Consider the following 24,388-nt stretch of genomic DNA (forward strand, 5'->3'; position numbering starts at 1 on the left):
TGTTCATAGCTATTGGGAGATAGGAGAACTCTTCTTGGAGCACCTTGAGCTAGTACTTGTGGAAAGGAGAAGGCTTTCATCTATGCAGTTCTGCACCATCTCTGCTGGTCAAAAGCGGGAGCCAAGAAATGATTATGCCTCCCTGAGACCAAAGTATCAGGAAGGATGTTCCAGAGGTGATCAGGGAGTGAATTAACAAGAAGAAAGCAGAAATCAAAGAGTCCAAATAGGTGAATGGCAAGAAGTCCTCTTACCTAGACCATCTGACTATGTTATGTCTACCCTGAAATGCTGATTCAAAACTGTAGGTCAAAAACATTTCTTCATGCAACTTTGACACCAAACTCACACAAAGTCTTTCAACAATTAGGGAAGGAGGGAACTCTTCCCACCTTATTTTATGATGCTAGCATAGCCCTAAAACTAACATCAGATAAAGTCAAAACAAAAAACAAAGTCACAAGAAAACCAAAGCAAGAGGGAACAAAAAAAGAAATGAAAACAAAAACAAGACAAACCAGCAGTCCTCATGGACACTGAATCCAACTATAGGTAAAAAGGATGATGGTCCATGACCAAATAGAGTTTATCCCAGGAACATAAGAAAGACGTAATATTCAAAATCCCATGAATGGAATTCAATATATTAAATAATAAAGGGAAAAGCCAGATAGTTATTTCAATAAATACAGAAAATGCATCTGATAAATTTTACATCCATTCATGGTAAAATTACTCTCAGCAAACTAGAAACAGAAGAAAATATCCTTAGTCCAGTAGAGAATCTATGAACACCTACAGCAAACAAAATTAATGGTGAAATATTAAAGACTTTTCTGTAGCATTTTTATTATTGTACTGGAGGTCCTAGCCATTGCAATATGACAATAAAAAACATAAAAATTGGAGAGAAGGAAAACTCGCTATTTATAGAAATGATTTTTTTTACATACAAATGCTTTTAGATTCCAAGAAATCTTTAAAAGCAACTACAACAACTAGTAAGTGAACCCAGCTTACTATAATATTAATATAGAAATTCAATTGCATATTCATATTCCAGCAGCAGGAAGTTAGAAAATGAAATTTTTAAAAATTCCACTTACATTGGCATTAAAACACCCCAAATTCTTGGGACTAAACTTAACAAAAAATGTACAAGACCTCTACACTAAAAACCAAAGAATACTGCTGAGAACAACAACAACAACAAAAATGGAATGAAATGAGAATATATTACCATATTCATGAATTGAAAAATTCAGTATTTTAATGCTGTTGACCATCCCCAATATTGTCTCAGTACAATCCCAAAAGGCTCCCTGCCCAAACTGAGAAGCTTATTCAAAAATGTATATGGAAATTTGGTAAATCTAGAATATCTAAATCCATCTTCTTAGAAAAAATGAGCAAATTTGGAAGATTCATAATCTTGGACCTCAAGATTTATTAAATAGCTACAGTAATCAAGACAGTGTGGTGCCAACTTATGGATTAACATATCAATAGATGGAACAGGATAGAGAGCCTCGAAATAGATCAACCCAAATACCACTATTTGATTTTAACATATAACAAAGTGATCCAGTGGGGAAAGGGAAAGTCATTTTTTTCTTAACGGTGCTGAAATAACTAGGTTTCCACATGGGTAAAAAGGAACTTCAACCCCTATCCTCACACCATACATAAAAATTAATTTGAGAAGGATCACATAAATGCTAAATATAAATAAACTTGTAGAGGAAAAAACTGGAGAATATTTTCTTGATTTGAGGATGATTGACGACAATGGGAAGAAACAATCATAAATTTTTAAAAATTTTTAAAACACTATGGGGTACCTCAATGGCTCAGTTGGTTAAACAAATGCCTTCGGTTCAGGTCATGATCCCAGGATCAAGCTGCACATCAGGCTGCCTGCTTAGCAGGGAGTCTGCTTCTCCCTCTCCCTCTGCCCTTCCTTGTCCTACTCCCCTGCATGTGTGGCTCTTTCTCTGTCTCTTTCACTCCTTCTCTCAAATAAATAAAATCTTTTTAAAAAATTTTTTATACATTGGGTATCATCTAAATTAAAAACATCTCATCAAAATATATATTAATAAGAGGAACAGGTAAGCCCCAGACTAGGTGAAAATATTCTCAAGATATATTTAATAAAGGACTGGTATTCAGGCAACATAAAGGAGTCCTGCAACTCAACCCAGTTAAAAATGTGCAAAAGATTTGAACAGACACTTCACAAAAGAAGATTTAGAGAGGGTCTTAAAGAGCACATGAAAAAATACTTCACAGCATTAGTCACCAGGGCAATGCAAATTTAAACTCTCATGAGATACCCACCAGGACGGCTAAAATTAAAGAGATCAACACCATCAAATTTTGGCAAGGATGTGGAACACCGAAGTCTCATGCATTAATGGTGGGGATGCCACATGGCACAACCACTTTTTGTAAGACACTGTTAGTGTCTTACAAAATCAAACACAGTTATGTAATGCCACAGTTCCATCCATCGCTATTTATCTAAGACAAATAAAAACACTGGTTTACAAATAGGCTTGTAGAAAAATGGCCCTAACAGTTTTATCTATAATAGCCCCAAACTGGAAACAATGCAAATGTCCATCAACACGAGAATAAATAAATAAACTATGGGATAGTACCCAGCTCTAAAAAGGAAATAAACTATTGATAACATGCAATGACATGAACAAATTTCAAAAACATTATGCTGAGTACAAGACGTCAGACACCCAGGAGCACATCCAGTACCATTCCATTTATATGAAGCGCTATGGTAGAAAGAGAAAATCAGGCTAGTATTTGCCTATGTGGGTGGAGCTTGGGAAGATGCACGAGGAAATCTTCTGGGGGTGATAGTAATCTTCTATATCTTGACAGGGGTTTTGGTCATGCAGGGGTACACAGTTGTCAGAAATCAGTAAACATAATACACATAAGGTATGTGTATTTTCTAGTATGGAAACTGTGCCTCAAAGGAAAAAAAGGCTTAAACAAAATCAAACTTTAGGGAATAACTTTGCCGAAGAATACAGGAAGTATGCTAATATCTGAAATTTCCTTTGAAATGCATCCAAAACTAAACAGGAATGACGGGGTGGCAGAAGGATGGAGAGAGGGTTGGATGGGTGATAAAGCAAGTAAAATGTTCACTGTAGGATCTACGTGATAGGAATCTAAATGTTCGCTATAAAGTCCTTCCAACTTCACAGTATATTTAATATTTTATAATAAAATGTTAAGGGAAGAAGTCTAAAAATTTTTCTATAAATGGGCATTTAAAAAGGAGTAAATATTCCTAAAAACAAAAGTTACGGCAGTGCAGTGACAACAGTGCCACCTTAAGTTTGTAGTCGCTGCTACAGCTCCACTGCCACAGATGCCCCACCCCTTGGACCTCCCAGCAAGTGCCCTTGCGGCACAAGAAGGCTATACACGGTTTCCCACTTTTATAAATGAGAAAACTAAAGCAGAGAGATAAATGTGCTCAATGTCCCAGCCAGCGCCCTACTCTCCTCTGGTTTCTTCTCCCCACTGCAGCCAGAGTCACCTTTCTAGATGCTACACACATACCTCTTGAGACTTAAAAATCCTGCAACAGCTTCCCATGGCTGCTAGAAAGCCTCACAGATTTAATATGGCTTATAGGCCCTGTATCACCTAGCAAGCCAGCTTTGCATCTCTGTGCTCTAGAAACACTGGTCTTTTGGTTGTTCCTCCTACACAATCTGTTCTTTCCCCCCTTGAAACCTGGGTAGATGTTTTTCCAGAGCTATTTGCACCCTTAAGTTCAAGTCATATCTTTCAGATCTTAGTGTCAATATCGCTTCTTAGGGGAAGCCTTTCTGTCGTTCCCCCTTGTTCCCACTACCCAGACGACACCAGATCTGCCAGCTCTCATGTGGGTCTCCCCATCTCAGTAATGGCACAGCCACCCACCCAGCTGTTCAGGCCAAAACCTGGGCATCGTGCTTGCCTTATGTCCTTCTCCCACACCCAACATCCGATCCATCTGCAAATTCTGTTGGCTCAGTTTTAACAATACTTTCTGAATAGATCCTTAATGGGACCACTTCTCACTCCGTTAAACCAAGTCTTTATTAATTTGCATCTGCCCCTGAACTGGTCTCCATGCTGGCTTCCGTTTCCGCCCTGACCTGCTTTCTTGCATGACCTATTTCCAACACAGAAGCCAAGGGATCTTTTCAAAACACAAAGGAAGTCATGTCACTCCTCACTCCCTGCCTCCCTCAGTAAAAGCCCAGCTCTGTATAATGATTTCCCGGGACCTACCTAGCCTGCCTCACGCTCACCTTGTCCACTCCTCTCCTACCCTTTTCCCCATTCCTTCTGCCCAGCCTGCCTTAGTCTTACTCCCCAAATATCCTGGACACCCTCCTGACTTATGCCTTTCCATTTGCTGTTCCCTCTGGCTGGAAACTTCTTTCTATAAACTGCCACATGGATCACTCTCCCCCCTTTTCAGGTTTTGTTCAAATACCACCTCCTTAGAGAGGCTGTCCTTGACCATTACTACATCCAAAATAACACCCCCCCCCAAGCTGTTCCGTATCTGTTGGACGTCCCTGATTATTTTGCGTAGCATTTAGCACTGAATGATACTAAATGGCATTACCGGTTCTCTCGTTTGTTAACGTGCTTATTGTCTGCCTCTGCAACTGGAATTTAAGATCCAGGAGAGTCCGGACTGGCTCCTTTGTTAATTAGTATCCTCAGTCTAGTGGTCACTCCATCAATAATTGTTGAATAAATGAATGTTATGGTCTCCCAGCACATTGTGTCCAGAGCCTGAAGCACTGTTTACAATGATAAGTTTGTGCAAATATTTTCATCCTGTTGGCATCCCAGATAGACTGTAGGCCCCATGAGGGTAGGAATCATGTCCCTTTTGCCACCAATTGAAACCTAAGCACCTAGTACAGTACCTGCTACAGAGTGGGCCTAAAATAAGTACTTGATGACTAAAACACGTGAATGTATGAAAAAATAAAGATTTAAAAGTTAATGAGTGACAGCAGGCACGAATGAATGAATGAACAGAAAATGATGGAACGTTCTCTGGAACTGCAACTGAACTTAAGAACATTCCTTCCATGGTCCACACTCTGATGATTTAGAAACAGGATGAACACGCTCAGGGGACAAAAAGAAAGTGGGTTTGGACCCACTTTAGGACCTTACCTTTCTGCTTGATTAGAGAAAGTGGTGCTGGATGCCAATCTAGGAAAAGTAAACAGAGTTACATGAGTATCTTAAGTTTTCACAAAGAAATGCATGAGTACTGCACTGGGAAGCCCCTGTGGCCCTGGCTCAGATGGGGAGAAGGAAAACCACTGACAATTCTACTGATTAGGGACAGAGGGCCCACTTGGTGATCAGTCTCCAGGGTTCAACTTAGCCCAGGTCCTGAGATCTGCTTTCTGCATCAAACCAGATGCTTCCACAGAGACACACACAGTTAAGGTGGTTTAACGTATCACCCGGCCAAGCCACGGACTGGCCACTGCAGAGGTTAGACAGAGAACAGAGCAGTGTTTGACCCAGTCCGTGTCTTTACATATGAGCTCAACTCAAAATTCATTTCTTTGTACTCCACCTCTGAAATGTAACCATAAACTGCAAAAGTCTCTGTAAGACAGTAAAATAGGTAAGAAGGGTGTTTGTCAACTAAACTGTCAACAAACTGAGATGACATATTGGGAAGAGAAATGTATTAAGGAATCATTATATAATGTAATTTTTAACAATTATATGGTTCATACACATGAAAATATTCTAAATGTATAGCAAGAAAGAGAATGTCTAAACCCGCTAAACGGGTGGGTTTAGAAAAACATGTCTCAATCAATAAGATATTGAAGAAACAAATAAGGGAAATGCTCAAGTTCATTGACCTAAGACCACAAGCGTGCACCCAGCCAAGAACGCATCTGGAGAGGAATGGAGGGTCCAGCAACCGCTAACACAAGACACCATTCCCAGTTGCTTTGGTTAATGACACTACAATGAATCAATAAGCACTGACTGGCAAGTGAAATAAACCGTCATTAAAGGAGGAGCCAATGCAATCTACATAACAGGCTGGATAAATTTTAAGAGGGATCTAATTAGAGAGCAAAGTACAAAATCACAGAAAAGCTTGGGTGATAAATGCTGAGCTTACATACGCTTGGAACACCCTGGAAATGGTTCCTGTGGGACTAACATAAATAAACTCAGTCTTTGTAAATCCACATTACCTCATCTGGAACTGATTCAGAGCAAGAGAGCCCTGAATCAGGTGACTGCTGAACCTGTTTCCTGGTAGGTTTGGTAATCTGGCTTGGGTTACTAAGGGCTGTGGCAGCTACTTTAAAACCCCGCCCCCCCCCACCCCTCCCGCCTCCCCATCTCTTGCCAGTCTAGCCAAAGGAGGTAGAGATCTAAATATATGTATATATAAGCAGGCAAAAATACATCTGCCACTGTTTTGCCTTTTACTTATCTTCAAAACTCACACCTTTTCATCCTAACAGCTAAAAGTGCCTGAACACAGTTTCTTCTTGCTTATGTTAAACAAAAACAAAATAAAACCCCCTCTATATCGACTACAACTTAGATCAGCTCTTTCAAGGAGATGGTAACAGATCAGAACAATAATTCTATCTGTCCTAAATCTGAAAAGTATTGATGGTAAGAATTGTAGCCTTGCATTAATAAAAACTCTCAGTTTCACAAGCTGGTCTGTGTACTCCATGATTGCTATGATTAGGTTAAAATCTAGGACTGAAATAAAATATTTCATCTTTTCTTCTCTCTCCATCACCCACTGTTCATCCCTGCACACTGGCTATTTCTAGGTATTCAAGGTGGTAGAGTTATACCCTAGCTCTGTGCTGGGACAGATGGAACGAAGCCCATTCATGCAGAATTTCGTCCAGTCCTCTCCTATCAATTATGCACACCAGGACTACAGTTTGATCCTGAATTTGAACTTTACATATACCCACGAAATACATCCCTTTCTTTCTCATGTCCTATCCACTAAATGGAATTTTCTTAATGTGAAGTAGTCAAGTTTAATCTCCCCTCAGTCTGGCTAAAAGCCCTGTTCCCAAAATAGGTCTGCCCTTTCCTTTTCTGAGTCAGAAGTATGAAACTATACTCCATCTTCCCCTCCCAGGACAAAGCCTCAAGACTGCAAGATGCTTAGAGAATCTATCTTAAAACCGGTAAAGAGAGATAATAATATCTAAATCTTATAAATAGTAGTATCTAAAAATAACATCTAAAATTTGTAAACCATTGAACTATGGAAGGTGTACCGTTCTGAGTACTGCCCCACACATTAGCCCAAGTGACAACTGAGAGGAACCAAGAATCGTTTTCGTAGTGCGGTTTCCTCTAGCTTCATTCTGACACTGTGACCTTGTGACCCGTGACCCGACACAGCTGGGGAATTCAACCCGAAGTTTGGTTCATTCCATTTTTAAAATGAGTCTGAGTTGACCCCACAAATATCAAACATCTATAAGGTTACAGAATGTTTTACTTTTGAACTGATAGCTTTTATGTCAAGGTATAGAATGCATAAGGCTCCTCCTTCCTTCCAAACAGAACCAAAGCACTACTTACCTTCCCACGGACTGCATAATATCCAGCAGCAGTGGGGCTGCCAGGTCCGGGCTTAAGTGAATGAACGTGGAGAGGACCACGATGGCCAGCCCCAGGGTTTCCTCATCATATTCCTCAAGAATGGCCCCACAGTCATGGCATCTGCAAAGAAAACAGAGGAATGCTGTCCACAAAAGCCACAAATGGTTTCAAGATACAACAAAGTATATAAAGCCAATTCTCAGGAGTCTTGGAAAAGTCCCCTGAAGGAGGTCCGTGGCCCCACTCTCAGAGAACATAGGGGACTCCAATGCCACCCTCCCCCTAGACACAGAAACAGCACAGAGGACAGAGATCAGGAAGGTTCTTTAAGTCACTGAAAACGTCCAACTCACAACTGTCTGGCCTCTATGGACATGAATCATTGGTCCCTTCTATAGGGACTGCCAGTCGGACTCACAGTTTGAAACTTCTGGTTAAGGGATTTTAGGCATGTAAAATTATTGCTAGGGATAGTCAGTAACTAGATTTTTTTTTTCATTTGTTGAAATTAAACATGAAAAATGCCTAGACTCAAATGGAAGCTTTCCTACGCTCTCAAATTGAAAAGTATCCTATTTGTGGGTGAGACACGGGGTACTTCAGCCAGGAGAACACTCTAGAAAGCCTGGGGAGTCTGGATTCCAGTCTCTTCCCTCCCACTCACTCAGATCAGAATTAGGAACTCACCACACCTACTGAGTGTAATAGGAAAAGACATAGTGGCACCTGTTCTAATTATGCCACTTCCAACTTACTGCTCTTGGTAGTATCTACTATAAGTTCAACTTCATTCATCTCAACTGAAGCCACTGCCCTTCTACTCAGCCACAGCCGGACAGCTTTATAAAGTGAAGGGGCAGGGCGCCTGGGTGGCTCAGTCATTAAAGCATCTGCCTTTGGCTAGGGTCATGATCCCAGAGTCCTGGGATCGAGCCCTGCATAGGGCTCCCTGCCTGGTGGGAAGTCTGTTTCTCTCTCTCTCCACTCCTCCTGCTTATGTGCCCTCTCTCACTGTGTCTCTCTCTGTCAAATGAATAAATAAAATCTTCTTTAAAACATAAATAAAGTGAAGGGGAAGTCTACCAGGAATAGAAAGGGAACTAGAGCTAAGATCACTATTGAGAACTTCCTGTCTGGAAACTTCCCAAATACAAATGTCCCTGACAAATTCACCTTTAAAAAAAATAGGATTCACATCTGTAAATAAAAAAGAAGAGAAATGGAGCGTACACAAAGATTGGGACTTAAAGGAGGACACAAAATGGGGACATTGTACAGAAGCAGAAGCCAAGAAGAGGCCTCCCCACACAGCTCAGTGCTCCCCACGTGGAATTTCCACGGTAGGGAATGTCTTCAAGGCAGGCTCCTTCGCTTCTTCAGGAACGGCTGATGCTGGGGGCCGCTGCATAGATCCTCCCACCAGCCCCTCGCACCTGTATCACGAGCCTACCCACCGCATCCCCAGGAAGTCTCCCTGGCCCAGAGAGATCTCTCCCAACTGGAAATCCCACAAATCTTATTCGTTATTATACTCAGTACCCAAGCATTTGTGTGCCAGGAAATGTACAGGGAACTCAGAGTTTAAAAGACAGGAGAAAAGGTCCCAGTCCCTAAGGAACTCACAACCTGTATGTGTAAACAATGACACAATTAAAATACAATGTGTAGGTGGTAGAACACAAAGACATAGTAAATACTACGGAAACTTGGAGTATGGTATGACTAATTCTGCCTTGTGTACTCAGGGAAACTTTGCCTTCAGCTGGGTCCTGAAGCATGACTAGGAGTTCGCCAAACAGAGAAAGTGAAGAGAGAAGGGCACCTATAAAATCACAGCAGAGAGAACACAGGCATGTTCTGGAGAAGGTGCAGGCGCTGGGGCCAGAGCTCCTGGTGAGGAGAGGTAAGGCCATACCTTCACAAGCTAAAGGGCCTTTTATCATAAGCAAAGGCATTTGGACTTTATCCTTTAAGAAATCTGGGGATACCGAAGGCTGACAAACCTCGAAGTGACGTAACCAGTTTGAGACTCAGAGAAACGGTTCTGCTGGCAGGATGGGAATGAGAATCAAGTCTCCATACTTAATTCCATCCTCACAATTTGAAGCTTCTAATAATCAGTAAGTGGCTATGATGTGCATTGGTCCAAACTGAGAAAGGAATGTGCCTTGGCATAAATAGAAGCTGGCCATACAAGGATATGATGTTTCTTTTCCATTTATTTTTTTTAAGATTTTATTTATCTATTTGATAAATAAAGAGAGAAAGAGAGATCACAAGTAGGCAGAGCAGCAGGCCGAGAGAGAGGGGAAGCAGGCTCCCTGCTGAGCAAAGAGCCCAATGCGGGGCTCAGTCCCAGGATACTGAAATCATGACCTGAGCCAAAGGCAGAGACTTAACCCACTGAGCCACCCAGGCTCCCCTGATACAACATTTCTAAAAAAAACAAATGTCTACCCACACTTAGGGCCATGGCCCCTTGACGAACAAGTTATGACTTAAAGTATAAAATGTGCTGAGCAAATGTTCAAATTCTGTAACTCTGGTGAGGAAAAGAACCACATGAGCTTACTTGTCCGTCATCACCGTCGGCTGCTCGTCTGTGAATTCTTCCGGGGCCGGCACAAACATGCTGACGATGCTGGGTGCGGACAGCAGGCTGGATTTCGTGGCACCTGTGTAAACGCAGGGAGACACCCGGTGAAGAAAGGTCTATTTCTGGGGGCCAGGAAAAGCCCCGTCCTCCTCTCATAAACCCTCCCAAGATCACACTCATGGGATGTGATGGGATCAGCCCCACAGCTTTGTGAAAAACCCTCAAGGGTCAAAGGAATTCAAGAAAGACTTATTAGTTTCAAGGATAAAAATGAATTCAAGAAGGACTGTGATTTGTTTCTGTTTGTGTGATTTTTAAGAGTTGGACTCCCTTTGCTTCTTGACTTCAAAAAAAAAAAAAATCAGAAAGAGTTCATTGTGCCAACAGGGGATGAAGACAATAGAAAAAGGGGGAAACGTATCCAAGAGCATCCTCAGGTGAGCTTACAATCCTTGTTTGCTAGGCATACATGGGAGCTGCCCTTACGGTCTCACATTTCTAAAATCACAAATGCTTACCGACCCTAAAATGCTGCTAAATTGAGGTGGGAATAAGAGCCCAAACTCTACACACTTAAGCAAGGGGAGGGGTTTGAGCTAAGAAATATCACGACAGCTTTATACCTTGGAAATTAATATCATAAGCCCAAAGAAAAAGACTTTGTTTTTCAAACTGAAATACTTATGAATGAAAGATCAAGTGCTTTGAAGGAATCATCCAGCGACTTCAGCCAGTCAACATCAGAGAGTTTAAAACTTTGGGTTTTGATGGCTTCAGAGAAACCTAAGGCAGGAATCTTGGCGACATGTTCTGGCAATGAGTAAACCTAGAAAGCCAGGGGATTGTTCTCTACCAAGAAAACCACCAGTGCCAGACGGAGGCAGGAAAGAAGGCAGAAAAACTCAGTGGTCATTGAAGAGTCTGTTTCTCATCAAGGAACTGGAAATTTAGTGTTAAAAAACAAAATAAAATTATATGATCTTTCCTTAAATAAGAGAAAGATTAGATTCAGATCCAGAAAACCGGCTTTTAAAGGAAGTAACATCAAAATTTAGAAACCTAGCGAAGTGGGCAATGTGTTTCACTCTGACGGAGAAAAAAATTGTACTGAAGACTTTCAAGAATCAAGATACTGCCAGATTGTATATTCCCTTGACAGATCAAAGGCTCCAAAGTGTGTTTATGAGAAGCAGGAGATCTGCAGACTCAAACAGCAAGGAAAGTATCTAAAAATATCTTTATGTCACTTCCTAAGATCCCCAATGGGTATCTATATTCTACTACAAGATTTACCAGCTATCTCTGACTAACACTCGTTCCTACCTGTACCCCAGTTTATCACTAACAGTTGGATCTCCAACTGTTTCATCAAGATGATGCTTTAAGTGGAAGCAACAGCATTTATTACAAGTGTAACTATACTTTGATTAATAATAGAAAAGGCAAGAACTGGGCCAAGATCAAAGGAGACATATTTAATTATTAAACACTAAGGTAAACAGCATGAAGTTGCTTCAAGCAACCAAAACACAGGAAGTTTAAATCTAATATTCCACATTTCTTGAACATTGACAGACCATGTCTACCAGATGTCAAAATGTCTATACTGAAAGTAGAAAAAGTCAGCCCAAAAGATGATGATATATATACAGTCTTACTGGAAACAAGGCACTGAAAGGAAAAAATATATATATTCTTGAGTTAAGTCTTTCAGAAGATTATCACCAATTACTATTAAACAGAATTCACAATTCAAGTCAAGAAAAAGGAAGGAATCAAAGTCATTTGGGTGGTTTCAAGCCAGTAATTACCCAATACAAATGCCAAGAAACAGGTGTTTTTGACAATAATCGTACTGTGGAGTTGTTTATTCACATGACAACACAAAACATGTCATGCAGTATTTAAGGCAATCCTCTATAAAAGCTGGGGGGGGCGCTGGCTTCCCATGGCAACATTAGTGAAATTGCTAGATTTCTGAATATGGAGAATCATTTGGGAGAAGAGCAAGGTAGATGAAGAGGGTGGGAAATGCAAAAGGAATCTATATACTTCAGCTACCTCTTGTTCTCGCTGAGTTACAATGAAACCTGCAACATTAAAAGCAGTCCCATTATCCCCCAGTTGTGTGACGGCACCACTACCCCAAGTGTACTCTGTATGGAACCAGGAACAGAAATAGAAGGTTCTTAGAAGCTTGGATAAAGAGGGGATCTCCTCCAAAATCCAGCTCCAAAGGCAGAGATTTTGACCAAAGCTCCTTTGGGAATCTTAGAGATAGGAGGCATTGTAAATGTTTTCGTTTGTTCAAAGGATGCGAGCGCCCATCCGTCCTTAGCTGCCTCAGTGGACTTCCCCAGTTTACTGTGAAAGAGACTTTGTCTTTCTGCTTTTGTTCCCTTTGCCTGATTCCATTTCTGTGGCTGCTAACTTAGTCACTGGCTCGTGGAGAAGCAAGCACCAGGGTTGTTTGACCACTGACTTCTGCTCATAAAAGCTTTTCCTCGGCCCATAAATGAGAAGAGTCTCATCATCGACAGGGGTTAAAACTGCTACTTGTTGCCCAGTAAATGTCAGCAAAAGCTGAAGATAAATATCTCCTCATTTCTGAGGAAAATCAGAAGAGCGGTAAGGTCCTAAATAATAAGTCTGTTTGACTGAGGGAAGTAGCTAAGAGAAGCGGTCATAATTCATTTTTTGTTTTTTGTTTTTTGTGTTTTTGTTTTTTTACAAAGGATCGCTGGAGCTCCTTTCTGAATTAAAAAAGAACAAAAGTAATGATTAGCCATGAGATGAATTTGGGAAAATACACATTCTGATGATCTTGGCGCAGATTTATAAATCAGCTTACTCTAATGGGCAGCATAATCCATGAGTATATTTTGTGCAGTTTCAGAATTTAGATTTCAGAGAAGCTATTCATCTATGATACCAACATTCTAGAATGAACCCAGATAAACTGGACCATGTTCAGAAAAGATACACAATGATATGGATGGCTGATATGCATCAAGAGGTATATCAAAGGACCCAGGGACATATGGTCTTGAGGAAATAAGCAAAATGTGGCTATTTTCAAACATCTAAAAAATTAGGTGAGAGGCCAGACTCGTTTGAGGTGGTCCCAAACAGAAAGTCACAATAAGGAAGAACTTTCTGTTGATAATGTACAAAGAGGAGATGTCATGCATTCCCAGCCCCTGGAGGTGTTTGAGCAGAGGTTGGATCCACTTCACGGAGCTGCTTAAGAAGAGATTTCGGCAGCTGCTGGGAGACCGGATGAGTGACATATACAGTGTCTCTCAGCTTGCGCAGTCTGAGATTCCACGACTCAACTCACCTCTCATTCTCAACGGCTGCCCCTCCAAGTCAGGGTTTAGGCACATGGGCACGTTGCACTGCCGTCTCCCGGGCTGTATCTGTTCTGTGGATAAAGAGAGCATTTCAGTCTTCAATGCGGTCAATTTAGCACAAGTCACAATACAAAGAATTTAACCAATAACCTCGTGGGGCCATTTTTGGGGGTCACTGTTATTGTTGATTATTAATATATATAGGAAACATCCTAGATTTTCAGGTAGGGTTGTCTGGGGTTTCACTACAAACCTGCCAGTCAGGTATATGCAATGTAATTAAAAGCAGGAGAGCATGAGAGCATCTAAAACTGTCAAAAAAAAAAAAAAAGTGTGGATTCTCTATCTCCCCACCGAGAAAGCTCAAATACCATTACCTCTTGATATGAAATGAAAAAACTGAAAGGCTAATGTCACAGCCATGAAATAAATGTTTTATGCACATCAGTAAATACTTAAGCAATCACTTGGGGCAATAGCCAGAGAGGTCATACAGAAAACAGGTGAACAGGTAGCAAGGAAATGGCAGGTGTCTCGCTGAGGGCTGAGGGACAGGGGTGAGGTCAGCTACTGAGAGCTGAAGGACAGGGGTGAGGGACAGGGGAAGACATGGAGGAGTGGGGCTTCTGGAACATCTGCTTCCTATGAAAGATGAGACAGAGAAGCAGCCATCAGATGAGCACGGATGGAGAAGAGGTAGGTATTCGGCGAGCAAGCAGGTGCATGCTGAGGTGAATCGATCATAACCCGTGTTTTAGACTGCCTCTCGCAGTGTCAACACAATTAGATTTGTCCCTTTGCAGACCATGAGTCACCGAATCGACATATGTGCTATAATGCGTCATGCCACCTAACACTGACTTACGCATTCATAGACTTTCCTGTGGTCTTAGATTTGGGGAGAACTTTTCGTGGCACTAATCAAACCAAGAGTATTGAGATGAAGCTCTAGTAGGACTTGGTGACTAGAGAACCAACTCAGAGCATGGAAAACAAGCCCAGGAAAACAGGTGAAAGATAATTGCACAGTATGTAAATGTCAAGTATTAACTGAGAAACCAGAGCGACATGAGTGAGTTTTGGTTGAATGTGAAAAAAATCAGTTAAATGGGCTATTTGGCATCATGTAGACTCTGTTTTTAGATTAAAATTTGGTTTGGAAACTGAGATCTATTTGTCTTTTTGTAACTCTACTGAGTCAATCAAACTAGTTGGCAATCATAATCCAAATCTGAAATGGTTAGCTTAGGCTGAGCTACTTACTATAGAAAATAGAAGCATAGTAAAACAATCTTTGGAGCCCCGGGTCAACCCAACAAAAGGTGGGTATTTAATTATCAGAGAACTAACCAAACAAAGGCTCTCGCCCTCCGTTCCTCACATAGCTTCATCACTAAATAGAGAAACAGAGTCAGCCCTCTTTGGTGGGGATGGAATGACTCCACCCAGACCCCTCAGCTGTTGAGGTTGGTTACCCTGTCTTTCTCCTTGACCCTTGCCTGTTGGCTTTCGGACATTCCATTATTCACTACGACTTATCACCTAAAGGAAGACACAACATGAAACCTTTAAACGTTAAGAACCCTTATAAAGGCTGGAGAGTTGAAACTATCTGTCAAACATAGGATTGGGTATTTTTGTGTGGGATTTAATTATCTAGCTCTCCTTTTTTGAAAAAAACAATGGATGGGGGAGATAAGATAAAATGTATGTCAATATTATGGTTTTGAAAAAAATAAGTCTGTCGATAGTTTGGTTTTGTGGAAGTCACAATTCCTGGTCATAAGGAGAGATATTACAGTGACAAGCTCACAGAGCTATGGCCAGAAAGTACTAACCAAGATACCGAAGTAGTCTGACCCAAGTGTTGGCCGCTAGAGCCTATCACAGTAACAAACCGTGACATTTTCGTAGCGCACGTGTGTTGCAAAGGGCTTCCGTATGTGTAATCTTGCAAGTCAAATGACCCATTTAATTACAAAAGAAAAAGAAAAAAGAAAAACCAAACACGAAAGGCAGTCATTCCAGAGAACAGCATTGTGGCAGGACTACCGGCTTGGAAAGGAGTATGTGTGCAGAATGCAGGAACAAGGTTCAGAAAATGCGGAGTGATCGTGTTTAAAATAGACACGTCGTGGTGATAAAGTCTTACTTTAAAACTGAGGTAAGATGCAGTCCCACTGTACGAGCATGCGGGTGTGCAGCTGCAAGCTGGTCACCCCGCTAACTAAAACACAGAGCTCATATTCCCAAACCTACCGGCGGACCACGACATCACTAAGCGGCCATAGTTAGTATTACTATTAATATGCCCTCACTTGGGGGGATGCTTCACAAAACAGAGACTATTGATAATCTGGTGTTTTTCATTTTGTTTCTGGTTTTTAATTTGCATCATGAGATCACAGATCCATTCCCTCCTTATGCATTGATATCGCTTAACCCCAGAGAGATAACCTAGCCTCTGGAATCTAGGTCTTAGGCGACAAAGACTTGGACCAGCCCCAACGGACAAAGAGGTGACTCTGGAACACTTGGAAAGTTTAAAGAGACTTATTCATCACCTTCCGGTTTTGTTTTTTTAATTACTTGAACCACAGAACACAAGAGAACATCTAATCCTTCACACGAGAGCAGAGGGGACACAAAGAAAGTGGCATTTAGCTAATCTGAGAGGTAAAACAAGAAGAAAAAGCTTGACCCACCAGTGTCCCAGTTGCTGATGTTATGGGGGGCGCTAGACTGATGTTCCAGCTGTCGCTTCATTAACTGGCTCATTGTCAGAGCTCCCAGGGATCCCCTTTTCATCTGCCTATACTGAGCTATATGGAGGAAATTAGGACATGATTACTAGGGGGAATAAATTTCCACTGCACACAAAGGCTCTACAAATCCATAAAGAATCTTAGATGAACCTTCATTGGCTATTTGCAATTGCTCGGTAAATTGTATGCTCCCGTCCAAGGGGAATACTAAGGCACACTGCTCTTCCAGGTGCCTTTCTTCCCTCAGTGAAGAATGGAAGAGTGCCTATGAGCACTTCTCTGTACCCTGTAAATATTTACTCCAGTTACAACAATATGATTACTTTCATTTACTTTTTTTTATTTATATACTTTATCTCATTCCAAAAAGGACTCAAGGCATATAATACTAGCTTAACTTTTTTTAATGGAGCTTGTGCATACATAGTTTCAGGCTTCATTATATCCCCATGAGGTCCCTCTGTGTGTGTGTGTGTGTGTATTTTGGAGTAAAATGACACATATCAACCCCAATTTTTCTTGAGAGAAATTAAAGTAGGTGATGTGGTATTACTTGGGAGCCAATGAGCAAATGAGGTGGTCACAGAAACCAAAACATGCTGAAGACTCCAAAGTCAATATTATTTTTTAATCTCTATATGAGCCTCTGCCTACGGTTTAGGAAATGCGAATTGAATCACCTTCCACAAGTGTGTTCTAGTACAAATCTTTGTTTTAGAGAGCAGTAGTAACATTTTATCCTGCAATTAAGCATTGACAAATACCCCACCAGTGAAATGTCAAGTTATGAGCATTTCCAAACCAGAAAAATAGTTTAAAAAAAAAAAAAAACAGCCTTCTACCAGTTGGCCATTGGGTAAAAAAGCAACCTGTCTCCTACCCTCCTATTCCTCTGCAGAAGAGTCCCATCAGTCCCTGACCCCAGCCCAGTGAGAAAAGCAGAGAATCACTAACGTGACTTTCTTGCATGATCCCAAACTCCTGGACACTGGAGAGCGTGTGGTTATTCACTCTCTCAGGAGGACAATTTCAGAAACTGAAGTTCTTTAAGGACATGCTCTATGAGGGGATGGTAGAAACCGGATGATTGTATGGCCCCTGGAAAGTCTTAAATGTTATATATAGTTTTCACAATCACTGTACCAAGACTGTAACTCGGTGAGATGTGAAATCAATTATAACATTTTTAATGTAATTAGCATGCTGTTTGATTCATGGTAGTCACGGCATGGTTAGCTACAAAATGATCAGCCAGCAAACTGATCCAAGGAGGGGAATGTTGACGGGAATTCTTGTGTCTTGGAGTCCATGACTAAATTCACAATAATGGCTATGCCAACCAACACAGAAGATCTCTGATTCTTGTTGACGGGTGAAATTTACAGTGTTACGACTCACTTGAAACAGGGCAACTTTAGGTCAAATGCAAAAGCAGAAATCTTGTATGAGACTCAACCAATTTAAAAATGTGTATGCTCAAAGGAGGATTTAAAGCCTCTAGTGATTTCATAATTTCTCCGATTCTCAGTTGTGTGTGAAGACAGCACAGTTCCCTGAGAGTAAAAACCCTTAACCTTCAGCTCAGCGTGTGAGGTGCCCGGCATGATGTCTCCAAGAACACACCACCAACAACCATTGGATGCATGCTTTTAGTGGAGAGGAGGAGGAAGGTGGAAATCTAATGATGTACTCTGCTGACTCCAGAAAAGCAAGAGTCAGTCATGACTCTAGGATCATGAGACATTGGATACACTTATTTCATGACACATGTAACTAGCACTGAAGACCGGCTGACTTAGTCACCCTATCTCAAATTACATCCAACTTGGAATTCTGATTAGAATTCACTATCTTCCTATTTGGGGGGATGATTCATATAAATGAGGAGGAGAAAATATACTTTCATGATTCTAGTATGGGGGCTTACCAATGGGCGTTCTATCATGTTATTAAACAGATTTTTATGATATGAGAACAATAAAATCCAAAACTAGCTGTTCTTCTTTGCTACCAAAAGGGCAAGTAACTCTCACTTGAAAACACTTTCTTAGAATTTCTATAATCTCTATTATAAGTGAATTTGAGTTATTCTAAGGCAGTGTGTGACACCAAAAAAAGAGAACAGATTTGCCAATCAAACAGACCTAGTATCAATCCCTGTCTCTGTCACTTAGTAGCTACCCAACCCTAGGCAAGTCATTTAGCCTCTCCAACCTCTGTTTCCTAGTCTATACAATGGGGTCACTAATATTTGCTATGCAGGGCTGATGTCAGGACTGAGTAAAAGAACATGTGTGTAACCATTTGGCACAGTGCCCAGCACATGATGAGTGTCAAATAAGTGGGAACTATTATTAACTATTATGACTATGAACTCCTTGAACAAGGGGTATCTCTTATTTTTTCACCTCGGATCCCCAGTGGCAAGCACAGTGCCCGGCACCCAGCAGACACTTAATAAATAGTTGCTGAATGAATGAATGCATGAATGAATGACTCATGAAGATGACGATGTTGTTCCATACTATCAGTCCAGCATTTGAGCTAACATCTTTATCTGGTCTTTGGAATCACACTCATTTGAAAAGATGGTCAAATGAAAATTAACTAGCTCCTCATGCGGCGTCTATAGGGAGCACAAAAGTGACCAGCAGGTGGCGCGAGGGCTTGCAGGAGCTGCGCCTCCGAATCGCTGACTCCTGCTGAGAACTCCCAAGCTAAGGTCTCTCAAAGGGTCCACCGGGGCAGGTGGACACCCTTACCTTCACCTCAACAGAACTCACGCTCCTCAAGGACAAAATCTAGGACCCAACCACAGAAGGCAGTTTCAAAATAGTTGCCCCCTACAGATCCTGTAAAATTTCACGCCATTTTTATTTTCAGATCCAGAAGGACTGGATTCCATCATGACTCTGGGATCATGATCTATCTGTTATATTTATTTTGTGATAACCTAAATAATGTTTTTTCACTGATGGAAGTGATTCAAATAAAACAAAGGGGTTCAATGTAAAATTCTGTCGTGAACAATGCTTTTCACTTGTCCCAGAACTAGTTCCAAGCCTTATGTTTAAGCTACTCATCGACAACACTTAGGTTTTTGGAATTATGAAATTCAGTGACTATTCCTTCACAGATTGGGATTCTTGGCCAATCAGTAATGTTACTGATGTATCAAACACTTGAGATGTTGACAGAACTGAGCCTATGCTTCAGGATCCCTGAGATCTTACTGCCAAGTGTCCCCCAGGAAGGTAGCATGACGTATATAAAGAAAAAACCCTGACCCCAGGAGTGCGAACATTGAAAACAACGTGGCACATATTGTTCCAAAATCATTGTAAAGGTGAAAAGATCACTGAGGGAATTCTTACTTGATATTGAGGAGTGGATGCTTGTTTCTGGCACACCAGCTTCTAACGTAGGGGCAGACGAGGATTCCCGTGGCATTTCCAAAGTTGAAAGTCCTTTAGTAGAGGGATCTACAAACAGAAATATTATTTAAAGTTCAAAACATTGATGAAAAACAAGTTCAAGAACCTTCTCCATATCTTTTGCTTCCTGACTACTACACCCATTCAAATCATTCTGTATGTTCTGGCCCTACCAGTTACTTTAATGGAATTATATACATGCTGGTTTCCAAATTCCATTAAAGGTGTTTCCCCATTACATTCTGTATCTAGGGCTATGCCTCTCGGAGATTAACAAAAGCACAGTTATAGAGCTAAAGCCTGGAGCCAGGCGCTTCATCTTTCCAGAACTGAATTTCTTTTCATCTGTTACCTAAAGATGCTTACAGTTCATTCCACCTACATCATTCCACCACTCCACCTCTTCCTGGCAACTTGTTACTCATTAATTACATCTCAATTATACAGACAGTTCCTCCTCCAGAAGGTTCAAGGAACCCCCACTTCCCCCCAAAAAATACAAACGAAAAAATGGGTCATGTGATCCTCTTATGTAATCCCAGGACACACTGTCCTTAACCTTTCCCAAACTTGACACACTCTAATGTCATTATCTATTGACTTGTCTAGAACCTGTGCTAAGCCATAAGTAATTTAGGAGCAGGGGCTCTTTCTAACTTGGAATAAATACAATGAATGCAGATTTTTATTATATTAGGTGAGCAAGAAATAGACTGTATCATTTGCTCCTTCTATTTGGCAAATGTATCTAAGAAGAAATATTTTCTGCATACACTATTGTCTTATGAATTCATCAACAATGGGAAACAAGCTGTCCCACACTATTCTAGGTAAAGATTGTCCTTTAAAACTCTGAGAAACAAACTGAGCGTTTTGGAGGGGAGGAGGAGGGTGGAAGTTGGGGGAGCCTGGTGGTGGGTATTAAGGAGGGCACGTATTGCCTGGAGCACTGGGTGTGGTGCATAAACAATGAATTTTGGAACACTGAAAAAAAACTAAATTAAATTAAATTGAAAAAAAAAACTTTTACAAATTTTAATGGTTTATCATAGCATTCCCCTGCCCCCAAATTCTTGACAGATCTCCTGGCCATCTTAAGCAATACTATACACTGAACAGATTGAAGTGCCTGGAGTTACCCTATAGGTGTCCATGAATGTCCCATGTTATCTGGGGACACCTCCCTAAAGGGCTTCAAGTTCTCAAGCTTCATGATTCTATCTCATTCTTTTCCTATTGTCAATTATTTCCCTGTCACAGTGCAAGTCACCATACATTCATGCATACATACAAACTGAAGTATGAAGATGTTATTCTGTCCTTTGGATGATCACTATACTTGTCAGAAATAAAAGTAAAGTCAACCTTAAATGAGAGGCTGGGAGGAAAGCTTCCAAGCACTGATGCTGGAACATCCTGTTTTGATTCTCAGAGGTCTTTCTGAATGGATATGGTTGCCAGAATAACCATTTTTTGATGGAAAAAAAAAAGTATAACTGTTTCCTGAACCCTCTTGAGTAAGCACAAAATAGCAACCTGTTTTAAATTACCTCCGTCACTAAGATATCAAATGTTAGGCTATTACTTTTCTCTTAGGTATTCTCCCCAAACCACTAGTTCAAAACATACACAGTTGAAAAAAAAATTAGGATTAAATAAAAACATGCATAAATCACCTCTCTTCACACTCACCTGCCTCTGTTTCATGTATGTCACTCCTAGGGCATAATATTCTCACCAATAATGTAGAATGAGAAAGCTTGAAGCTCATTTTCTAGAATTCTTTGAAAGCTCATTGAGATTTTTAGAGTTTTGCTAGGCTAACTAAAATCTTTGCTATATCTTTAATTTTAAAGAAATGCCATTACTATAAGGTACTTGGTAATAATCATTAGTGTACAAAGATTCCATATGCCAGGCAATTTTTGCTCAGTCTTAAATCATTCTATGAAACCTTCCATTTGTAAACAGTTTAAGACAACAAAAATTGGAATAAACCTATACCTTAGCTTAAAATACTTTTATTAAGTTTTTATAGTGATATGCAGAAAATGCTACAACCATTCATTCATTCATTCATTCACTCATCAGATATTTGCCAAAACTCTTCTAGGCACTTGGGATATAATCAGTGAACAAACTAGGCAAGAATCCTTTCATTTTAGTGCGGAGAGACAGAAAATAACATGCATAAAAGTAAAGTTGTATGTTAAAAGAGTAATTCTCTGTAGAACAGAGACAAGAAGGGATTCCAAGATGCCAGACAGGGGTGAAAAGCTGGGGTGTGGTCCAGGTCTCATTGGGAATCTGGTGTCTGATCAAAGGATCAATAGAAGGGAGAGAGGGAATAGGCAGACTTGTGGGGAAAACAGTTTCTGGCTGAGGAAGCAGCCAGCGCAAAGGCTCTCAGGTGGAACCATGCGGGGAGTGTTCAAGAAATGGCAGAGGCCGCCACGGCTGTGTAGAAGCAATGCAGCAAGAGCCGCACACAATGAAGTCCGAGAGCTAATGAGAATCAAGACCACAGAGCACTCCAGAAATATCAAGGACCTGAGTTTTTACTATGAAAGAAATGGGGAACCAACTGGGAGTTTTAATCAGAGGAATGCTATCGTCTCATGTCTTAAAGGGTCACTCTAGCTGCTGTGTTGGGAAGATAGGACGAAGGCAGGGGACCAGTTAGGAAGCTACAATCACTGACCCGGTGAGAGCTGTGGGGGCTCAGAGCAGAGTGGAAGCAAGAGATAAAGTAGGAGGAAACCAAATTCTGGATATATTTTGAAGGTAGATTAAGGTGACCAGACAAAATGGAGGATGCCCAGTTAAAACTTGATTTCAGATAAACAGCAGATAACTTTTTATAATGAGTACATCCCATGTAATACTTGATAGACACAGCTCCAATTCTTCACCCCTCCCTGAATCCATGCCCTTTGCCACATGACCTAGAAGTTCCCCTCTCATAAGAGGCAGGGTGTATTTCCCTCTTGACTTTGGGTTTGGCCAGGTGATTTGTTTTGGCTAAGGAAATGTTTACAGGCATACCACGACCAAAGGCTTGAAAGGTGCCTGTACAATTAGACTTGCTCTCTTGTGCCTTTGCCATCACCATGAGAATATATTCTCAGGCTTCAGGGGTTCCAGGGAGGTTGGCCACCCACCCCAGCTCAGCCTAGATTAGCCAATCCAGTGACCAAATGGACTTACCGTTACATGTTGTTGAGATGTTGTGCTTATTTGTTACACAGCATTATTCCAGCAGTAGGCAACTGAGTGAGTTGTCTCAGCATACAGACAATATGTAAAATCATAAAACCAGATGAGATCACACAGTGAGTGAGATCATCCCAGTTAGTATAGACAGAGGAATGAGACCCTAGGACACTCCCTCCTTAGGGAGATAAGGAGGAACAAACAAGAGATTTTTTAGAAAGAGTGACTACTGAGTAAGCAGAAAACCAAGAGAGTAAGGTATCCAGGAAGCCAAGCAAAGTGGGGAGATAAGAGCTAAGAACTCACTGCTGGAAATCACTGGGCACCTTGACAAGTGATGTTTGGGCAAACCACTGGAGATGAAAACTTTTAGGAATGATGAATTCTTTTTAGAAAGAATAGAATGGGAGAAAATTGGAGATAATGATTGTATAGGCAACTGTTTAATACGTTTTGCCAAGAGGGAAGGAGAAAAATGAGATAATTGGAAGAATCAGGATCTAGAACTTTTTTTTTTAAGATTTTATTTATTTATTTGACAGACAGAGATCACAAGTAGGCAGAGAGGCAGGCAGAGAGAGGAAGGGAAGCAGGCTCCCCGCTGAGCAGAGAGCCCGATGTGGGGCTCGATCCCAGGACCCTAAGATCATGACCTGAGCCGAAGGCAGAGGCTTTAACCCACTGAGCCACCCAGGTGCCCTAGAACTTTTTTAAAGAGAGAAATAAAATCATGTTCATATGCTCAAGTCAAGAATACCTTGTTGGGGGGGGGATAACAGGGGTTGGGAGAGAAAGAAGGGAGAATTTCAGGGCCTATATCCCTGAGTAGGTAAAAGAAATGGAATCTTGTCAACGTGTGGAAAAGCTGGCTGTAAACAGCAAAACTAGACAGTTCGCCTGTAGCCCCAGCCAGGTGTACAAGTGCAGATACTGGAAGGCAAGCAGATGAGGTAATAGGAGGCTATGGAAATTTCTGCTGATTATGTCAAACAGGAAGAGTTATCAGAAGTTTGGAAAGACAAGTAGCCATGAAATAGTCACTCAGGAGAATGGAAATGGGAATGCACCAGGGAAATATAGTATTGTGGCCAGGTAGTTTAAGATTTAAGTTTAAGGCCAGCTGAGATTTATGGTCATGAATTTAAAATGAGACCAGTCAATACTGTTATGTGACTCTCTCCACTCACAATCACCGGACAAGCACAGATGCAGGTAGACGGAAAGGTGGATCTGACAAGGCGTGTGTTTGGCCAAGCAGGTCTGAAAGGGCAAAGGCCAAGAGGGTGCAGGGAGGGCTACACTCATTGATGAGTAAGGAAGAGGAGAGAAAACGCAAAGTAGGGGAAGCAC

The 24,388-nt window shown here is 41.1% G+C and overlaps 1 protein-coding gene across 8 annotated transcripts in view; it reads right to left on the reverse strand.

Annotated features, from left to right (window-relative positions):
- UNC79 (unc-79 homolog, NALCN channel complex subunit) overlaps positions 1-24,388 on the reverse strand; it is a 240,734-nt gene that overhangs the window by 51,764 nt on the left and 164,582 nt on the right. For 6 of the 8 annotated variants that reach the window (XM_044230469.1, XM_044230471.1, XM_044230473.1 and 3 more), the window contains 6 exons: positions 19,766-19,873; positions 16,332-16,448; positions 13,614-13,697; positions 10,250-10,352; positions 7,657-7,797; positions 5,224-5,262 (listed from right to left, as the gene is read on the reverse strand). In XM_044230469.1, the coding sequence (XP_044086404.1) occupies positions 5,224-5,262; positions 7,657-7,797; positions 10,250-10,352; positions 13,614-13,697; positions 16,332-16,448; positions 19,766-19,873 (592 nt within the window). The remainder of the gene's footprint in view (positions 1-5,223; positions 5,263-7,656; positions 7,798-10,249; positions 10,353-13,613; positions 13,698-16,331; positions 16,449-19,765; positions 19,874-24,388) is intronic. The other 2 variants (XM_044230474.1, XM_044230472.1) reach the window with 1 other exon arrangement.

This window comes from Neovison vison, chromosome 13, assembly GCF_020171115.1.
Source record: "Neovison vison isolate M4711 chromosome 13, ASM_NN_V1, whole genome shotgun sequence".
NCBI lineage: Eukaryota > Metazoa > Chordata > Mammalia > Carnivora > Mustelidae > Neogale > Neogale vison.